This window comes from Saccopteryx leptura, chromosome 3, assembly GCF_036850995.1.
Source record: "Saccopteryx leptura isolate mSacLep1 chromosome 3, mSacLep1_pri_phased_curated, whole genome shotgun sequence".
NCBI lineage: Eukaryota > Metazoa > Chordata > Mammalia > Chiroptera > Emballonuridae > Saccopteryx > Saccopteryx leptura.
Window position 1 is genome coordinate 205,629,331 of NC_089505.1, and position 8,659 is coordinate 205,637,989.

At 36.1% G+C, this 8,659-nt stretch overlaps 1 protein-coding gene across 1 annotated transcript; it reads left to right on the forward strand.

Annotated features, from left to right (window-relative positions):
• The first annotated feature begins 6,537 nt into the window (after positions 1–6,537).
• Positions 6,538–7,798, forward strand: TSHB (thyroid stimulating hormone subunit beta). Its single transcript, XM_066372257.1, has 3 exons — positions 6,538–6,638; positions 6,941–7,103; positions 7,544–7,798. Exons 2-3 carry the CDS (start codon positions 6,942–6,944, stop codon positions 7,796–7,798), a joined length of 417 nt encoding a protein of 138 aa, XP_066228354.1. The 5' UTR covers positions 6,538–6,638; position 6,941.
• Positions 7,799–8,659: the final 861 nt, after the last annotated feature.

The following is an 8,659-nucleotide window of genomic DNA, read 5'->3' on the forward strand; positions in this document are numbered from 1 at the left end:
TGGAAATGAAAGGTCAGTCTGCCCAGGTTCTTTTAACAATATGAGACCATATATATATTAGAGCTCCTTTGAAAAGAAAATCATTACCCAAATGTATATTTTTTATAGTTCTTCTAGTAGTAGGTCAAGAGTATATCAGTTACCTATTATGTGTATATATTTCCCAGGGATATGTATATAAATCTGCTAGAAGCTGAGTACTTTACACAACAGAGGCACTACTTCCTTTAGAAACCAACATCTAACATTCCACAGCTACTGTCCTCTTATCATCTTGTGTGAGTCAAATGAAGCAGGTTAAATTTGGCATTCTCATTTTTACTTTACTTGATTTCAGATTTTTTCTCTCACTACAAGTAACTCACATTCCCAAGATTTAAGGGCCCCTGGAACGGCTATTCCTGGTATATATCCCAGACTCTGCCTTAACCTCTCCATTCCCCCTTCAGGGAAAGTTGCCTATACCAGGCCTCATTTTTTGCATTAACATTTGTTAACAATAAAGATGGGGACAAGCAAAGACTAATGGGGTTGTCAATAGTCTGTACCAATATTTATAATTTATTGAGCATCTATCATGTGCCAGATGTTCTATATATTTTCTCTAATTCTATTAAAACAACTAACCAGGAGGGAAGCCTTAAGGGATTCAGAGAAGGCTTTGCAGAGGGGTGCTTTCTCAGTGAGGTCATGAACGATGAGGAGGAGTTAAGTGAGATGAGGTATGGAGCAGGGGATTGGGCAGATGTTCCAGACGGAGGGAATAACACATGCAAAGACTTAGAGGGAAGAGAGTGTTTCACTGATTTGAGGAACTCAGTTCACTTAGTCTGAAGAACATACTAAGTGGAGAAAGGGCGGAGAAGATAGGGGGAAGAGTGGAAGATGGGGGAGATGAAATTAGAGATATACACTAGATTGTGAAAGACTTTGTAAATGATACTAGGAAGTTTAGACACTTTTACTGAGTGCAATGGAAAATTCTCATTGAATTTTTGGTATATTTTATTATGTGAGGCAAATGGATTGAAACGGGAAAACTTGAGTTATAACAATAGAGATGGAGAAAAGTGGTTTTAAATTTTTCATAATTATTTGTTCATGCATTCCCTTACTCATTTATACATTCAACAGATATATTGACTGCCTACTATGAACTAGGCACTGTGATTAAATATTTGTTAAATAAATAACTTGAATTATTACAAATTAACTTTTGGTTATTGAACACTTATTATAGGCCAGACACAGAGTTAAATACTCTACAAAAACAATGATGTTACCTTCATTTTTTTTCTATTTTTTAAATTAATTTTAATAGGGTGTCATTGATAAATCAGGGTACATATGTTCAGAGAAAACATCTCCAGGCTATCTTGACACCCAATTATGCTGCATTCCCATCACCCAAAGTCCAATTGTCTTCCGTCACCTTCTAACTGATTTTTTTTGTGCCCCTCCCCTCCCCTAACCTCCTCCCTCTCTTCCCCCTCACCTCGTAACCCCCACACTCTTGTCCATGTCTCTGAGTCTCATTTTTAAATGATGTTACCTTTAAATGAAGAAACTGAAGTAAAGAGAGCTCAATATGCCAATGTTATCGAGCTAGTAAATGGCAGAGCAAGGATTTGATCTCGAGCAGTTTGACATCCTGTCAGACTTGGCTATTTACTTAAATGACTATTATTTCACACATAAATTTTATAAATTTCTCTCTTTGGGCTGCTTTTTTTTTTTTTTTTTTTTTTTTGTATTTTTCTGAAGCTGGAAACGGGGAGGCAGTCAGACAGACTCCCGCATGCGCCCGACCGGGATCCACCCGGCACGCCCACCAGGGGGCGATGCTCTGCCCATCCGGGGCGTCGCTCTGTCGAGACCAGAGCCACTCTAGCTCCTGGGGCAGAGGCCAAGGAGCCATCCCCAGCGCCCGGCCATCTTTTGTTCCAATGGAGCCTCGGCTGCGGGAGGGGAAGAGAGAGACAGAGAGGAAGGAAAGGGGGGGTGGAGAAACAGATGGGCGCCTCTCCTGTGTGCCCTGGCCGGGAATCTAACCTGAGACTTCCGCACGCCAGGCCGACGCTCTACCACTGACCAACCGGCCAGGGCTTTGGGCTGCTTTTGTTGAGTCCCATAAATTTGGGGTGGTTGTGTTCTCATTTCCATTTGTTTCAAGGTATCTTTTGATTTCTTCCTTGATCTCACTGAATGCATTGTTTAGTAATATTATTTAACCTCATGTGTTTGAGTGTTTTTCAGTTGTCTTCTTGTGATTGATTTCTAGTTTCATACAATTATGATCACAGAAGATGCTTGATATGATTTTAGTCTTCTTAAATTTATTGAGATTGTTTTATGTCCTAACATGGGATCTATCTTGGAAAATGTTCTATGTGCACTTGGAACGATGATATATTCTGCTGTTTTGGGGTGAAATGCTCTGAAAACGTCAATTAAATGCATTTGGTCTAATGTGTCATTTAAGGCTGCTGTTTTCTTATTGACTTTCTGTCTGGAAGATCTATCCATCGATATCAGTGGGGTATCCAAGTCCCCTACTATCACTATATTACTGTTGATCTCTCCCTTTATGTCTATCAAGATTTGCTTTATATATTTAGGTGGTTCTATGCTGGGTGCATAAATGTTTACAAGGGTTAGATCCTCTTGCTGGATAGCTCCCTTTATCATTATGTAATGTCCTTCTTTGTCTCTTATGATAGCTTTTGTTTTAAAGTTCATTTTGTCCGATATAAGTATCACTACCCTTGCTTTTTTCATTAACATTTGCATGAAATATCTTTTTCCATCTCTTTACTTTTCATCTGTGTCACAAGAAAATTTTATTATTATTTTAAATCCAAAAATCCCCAATAAAACTAATTTTTAAATTTTAATTAGAAACATATATGCCAATTTTTCTAGATTTCCATAAAGAAGTTGTCTTTGCTCTGTACATAGGCCAATAATTTTATTTATCTCTAAAAGAGCACTTGAGTAAAATTTGGGGCACTCAAGACCTAAATTTGTTTTCATTCCTATATCTTACTTACATGATGTTAAGGTTTATTTCTCCTTCTGTGCATATCTTTTGTTATATTAATAAATATTAATAAAGGATATATTTAAAGGGGTAATTTTATTTTGAAATGGGAGAAAGAAAAATTTATGCTGCAATAATGTCAGAGTTTCCAGAGGAAGGTGTTGTGAAATTGTTTATCTAAACACATTTTATTTGGGGTTCAGTATGAATTTTCAATAGATACTTTTCAGATAAGGAAGCAGTAATTCGAATGCAATTATATAAACAAGAAGATCAGAGAGGAATTATCCCAAGGATATAAAACAAAACCAGAGGCTTCAGTTGAAATCATTACAGCATCAGCTCCTCAATGCAAAGTAAGGTAGGTATCTATACTGAGAAGACCTTGCTAAATGAAATGTTCTGTTTCTTTTTTTACTTTCACATTTTAGCATATATTCAAAAATGACAAATGCTGAGTGATAATTTGCTTAGATCGGCTCTAAGAATTTCAATTATTTCTCCAAAATAGTTCGATATTTGGTGAAGTTGCATGAACTATGTACATAAGGGTAAGAAAAAATTATACTGATTTGAAGAACAACTGGTCAATTTCCTGACATGCCATTCTCATTCTATTTATGTTTCTATTTAAATATTTTTGTCAACTGAATAATCTGTTTATTAAATTCTGTCAATTATTAATGGTTATCTTTGATGATAATGTACTTCTGGGAAAACTTGGAATATTTTCAAATTTGAGTGCCTGCAGTGGTAATTTACTCTGTCCTATTTTAGTTGTTAATAGTTAAACCACCTTGGATAGTGTCCAATACACACATCTGCCGTATAGTACATTTAACTCTCTAGAAAAATGCATTACTTTAATAGTTTCTGAATTGTTTACAGAGTGAAAAGTTGATTCTTTTTATAGAGTAGTAAGGGAATTCGAGAGTAAAGGTTGTTGAAGGAAATTAGCAGAACAGAGAGAAATGTGTTTATTAAGAATGAAAGTAATGAGAGCAAAGAGAGGGAGAGAGAGAAGGTGGAGTAAAGGGCAAAAGAAAGAAAATATCTTAGAAAAGGAAAAACATTGGCAGTGTAGATATATATGGTTATGCCACTGGAAAAAAAATTCTTTTTATTTAGGGCCTAAAGTCATGCCTTCTATGTTTAGCTGTTCAATAAGTAATTTATGATGATTTTAAAAGAAGCAGTTAGGTTGCAGAGATGAGAATTCAGGTGATAAAAGAGAAAGTGTAGCAGATTATATAGGGAGGTATTAACTAACACTGATATATATAGTGACACGTAAATATTTATCTGTATATTTATAGACTTTCTTCTGTAGCATTCCAAGTTCATCACATGTATTGTTATTTGTTTTATGCATTTGGGAAGGAGAATAGGGAAAAATGAAGGTACAAAGATATTAAATTGCTCAGTTACACACAATTCAGTGAAATTTAGAAGCAGAATTGTAGGTCACTAACTTAGACCAGGAGTCTGACACTAATTAATCACATGGAATCCTGAACTATTTGTGCTGAAAGGACGTCCTAATCATCTGGTTCTAAGCTTTCCTTTTCTAAATAAAGAAACTGAGGCTTAGAAAGATTTTGTGGATCAAATTTTACTATTTGCAATAAAAGAGAAAGAATAATTTTTATTTTCTTTACATCTATAGAGTTATACAGCTATTTTGCTACTGCTACTAATTCAGTACTTTTAAGTATTCCTTTTGGTAGTTTAGAGCTTCACATTTATAAGAAGAACTTTGAAAAAAGTATAGTGTCCATAATGAATATGGCAGTGGGTAAAATTTTCAAAATAGCTTTTTTAAAATCCTGCAATTTAAAAAAGGGTCGTGTATACTTGTCTCTTTCTGTTTTGCATCTGGGGAAAAGAGGGCCCAGACAGATGAAATATTTTAGCCAATTTCTCATAGGTCCTTGGGAGATCTTAAAATACAATTGTGTTCCCTAACTCCGGGATCAATATTCTCATCACTAGGTCACCACACATCTCTTTTATATAGAATCATAGAACTAAAAGTTAGAATGTGAAGTTAATTATTAATTAGTAGCTGGCTGACTAGACAGATGAGAACCATATGATCATGGCAGTATTTTCTTTTCCTAAATTGACATTTTTAAGATTCTGCAGAGGATCTCTTAAGTCTGTGGCCCTAAAATAAGAAAACCAACTCTGCCATAGACGGAGCTCACATTCGTGAAGCACTTGAAAAAACCAGATTCCATGAGCTAGAAGTTCTTCTATTTTCCATCTCTCATTGAAATGTCAAAAAAAAAAAATCCCCCCAAAACTCCAAGGACTGCTTGAATAGTCAGCATTTTATTTAAGAGTTCACTTAAATAAACCCTTCTTAATGGGTTAGTTTACTTCCTTGTCAATACAGAAGAAATTTTTGATAATTGTGTGTTTTAGAGTCATAACTTGGACTCTTTCCAAGCACTTTTTATTATTAATGTTCATATATCCTCCATTAGAGTGGCAGCCATTGAGGTCAAGGACCATAGTTTATGCGTTTTATATCTCAATATCAGGTTCAAATGTTCAATATATGTTTCTCTAGTTTATCTGCAATTCTCATTTTAGGAAGAAGAGACTGGTTAGAATGAGCCTTAGTCTCTGGAAGTTGACATTTAAAATATATTTCTGGTACCTTGTTAAATGAGGTTTTTGGTTTTCCTTAAAAGTTGATTAAAGATCTGAGAAAATATTGACACATTTTTTATGATTGAATAAAAATGTTTTGCCCATTATACCTCCTTTAATAGAAAAATCAAACAAGTTCGTGTTCAAAGACAACATTACTTCATTAAGGTGTATATTTTCTTTTCTGACAATGATATTTGAGAAGAAAAACTAGCCGAATATACAAAAATCTTAATCTTTGAAGTGATCAATTTATCAATATATTCAAAAGTCTGTATTACCTTCTGTCAGTAGAAGAACTAAAATAATTATGTCAACATTATCCAGTTCATTATGATGCCCTATTGATATTAAATAAACTCTTCCATCAGACCAACTCTCTTGAGATCCGTGTCCTCTTCCTGCCTGAGGCACATGGACCCTCTGGTGTCTTCCATGCAGTCAAACATATTTTACCTTCCTGGCTAACCCACAGTGGGTCTGCCCCCCTTGATGTAATTCTCTCATTGTGTCAACCTATATTTTTTGTATCTATAACCTTTTTATAATAATAAATTTCCTACAACACCTGTGTAACATAATTTTTTTTGTCTAACTCTACTTTTTTCAACCTTAGAGGAATATCCTGAGGATGGAGATGGAGAGTATCCAGATTTTGGGGTCAGCTCTTTAACACCGGTGGTGATTTTAGTTCTTCTTCTCTGGACTTTCTGTAGCTTCATCTTGTATTCCTTGACAGGCCACGGGTAAAATTATATGCAGGATTATTTGCATTTAAGATGGTACTAATGGTTGATTATGCATTTTCTTAGTTCCTTTGCCCTTTCTGATTATGACCCATTTGTTGGCCTTTTAACCAAAGCTTTTCCAAAAACTACATTTCTGGAAAAGCCCTAACTGAAACCTAACTGCTACTTCATTTCTGTAATCATAGAGGCAGGTATGTGGATTGTTCCTTTGGATGGGTTGTTTTGCACTTAGTTGGCATACATGTTTTTTACTTCTGTGCTGTGGTGTTTCAGGCTTGACATTTCACTGCCCAAGGAAGCTAAAGCACTTGCAAACAAGACTTTCACTGTATAACCTCATACATCATGGGCATGTGGACCATAGCCACACTAAGAGCATCAACGATGTAAAAACACCTAATGTAGGGCCTCGGACATAGCTCTTTCCCAATGTGCCTTCTGAATGTCCTAAAGGGTACATCTAATAGATTCTTTAATTTTATCTTCGATTTAGCATGACTGCTATCTTCCTGATGTCTGTGCTTTTTGGCCTTGCATGTGGGCAAGCAATGTCTTTTTGTATTCCAACTGAGTATATGATGCACGTCGAAAAGGGAGAGTGTGATTATTGCCTAACCATCAATACCACCATCTGTGCTGGATATTGTATGACACGGGTATGTAGCTCATCTCACTTCTTTTAGCTGTAAATTAGATAAAATTAGGCTTAATCCATTTCTTAGAAAGGAAATGAGATAAGTCACAACCTCATTTCTCAAATATAACGGTTATTCGCCCCTTGGATATAGAGTGCACAGGTTACAATGTTATATGTATCTATTTAGCACAATGGGTTCAGGTAATTTTATAACAGTTTACTTCCAAACTGTATTTAAACCTTATCTTGGTCCCATGATCAAGGATAAAAGCGTGTGTGTGGCACTTTTGTCTCTATAGGATTCAGTGGGGATGTATTGGATTGGTATTGGGGAATGGGACTAAGGACTGCTTGCTCCCACAGTCCCATTTGTGACAAAGGAATAAAAGTAAATTAATTTTCATTATCTACATCCTAAAGTCCTATTACACTATGCCCCTCTTTCTGTTTTCTCCTCAGGATATCAATGGCAAACTGTTTCTTCCCAAATATGCCCTGTCCCAGGATGTTTGTACATATGGAGACTTCACATACAAGACTGTAGAAATACCAGGGTGCCCACGCCACATTAGTCCTTATTTCTCCTATCCCATAGCTGTCAGCTGTAAGTGTGGCAAGTGTAATACTGACTACAGTGACTGTGTCCATGAGGCCATCAAGACAAACTACTGTACCAAACCTCAGCAATCCTATCTGGTGGGGTTTTCTATCTAACTTCAACAGCAATGTAATTTGCAACTCAGTTAAGTGTGTTTGCCTTCAATAAAACTAAGACTATATCAATATATTTCACAATACATGGTGTATATTTTGATCACAATCTCATCCATACCCACATGCATGCATGCATGAGGGCCCTTGGGTACATTAGAGGAAAAGGAACTGAAAGGGCCTCTTGAGCTCATACAGAGGGTGGTTTCCGCATGAAGGGACAGTGTGCAGGTGAAGTGGGGCACGGGGACATGACTAATGAAAGCCAACTTTGGCAAACTCTTTTAATGGAGGGCTGCACATTTTGTCTTGACACAGAAAATGAATATGAAAATGCTACAGAGTTGTACGGAAAGGGTAATGTGATCAGATGCTGAAGGAACATGTGGCATTACGGTATCGGTTTGAACATCAGACTCTTTACTCATTAAGCAAATATCTGTATTCGGTACAGTTATCAGAGGGGATGTTATAACCCTGCAGCTTTAGGTGTCCACGTTATCAAGTGACATGAGAACCCAAAGCCCCAGATTACTATTGGAGACCATGCTAATATCGACCTCCAAAGGATGGGATTAGAGGTAAAGAGTAAGGGGTATGTGAAATCTGCAATATAGTACTTTATCTTACTTGTTCAAATACACAGCATAGAACAGCAAAACTCATTAAACAGTGCATTTTATTCAAAGAACTATTCTCTTTAATTCCATTACTCTGGTGGGCTAACTGACTTATGAAAAAAATTTTTTAATTTTTATTAATTTTAATTTATTGTACTTACATGGATTCAAGTGCTGACTTATAAAATTATACCCCCAAAGCCTAGAAAAGAGGCCACGATCATTTTACATGTGAACTTCTAAA

Excerpts from the sequence above, each read along its gene's own strand:
- TSHB (XM_066372257.1), top strand. The coding sequence starts at position 6,942 with ATGACTGCTATCTTCCTGATGTCTGTGCTTTTTGGCCTTGCATGTGGG. Across the intron at positions 7,104-7,543 it reads CTGGATATTGTATGACACGG|GATATCAATGGCAAACTGTT; the intron begins GTATGTAGCTCA and ends TTTTCTCCTCAG.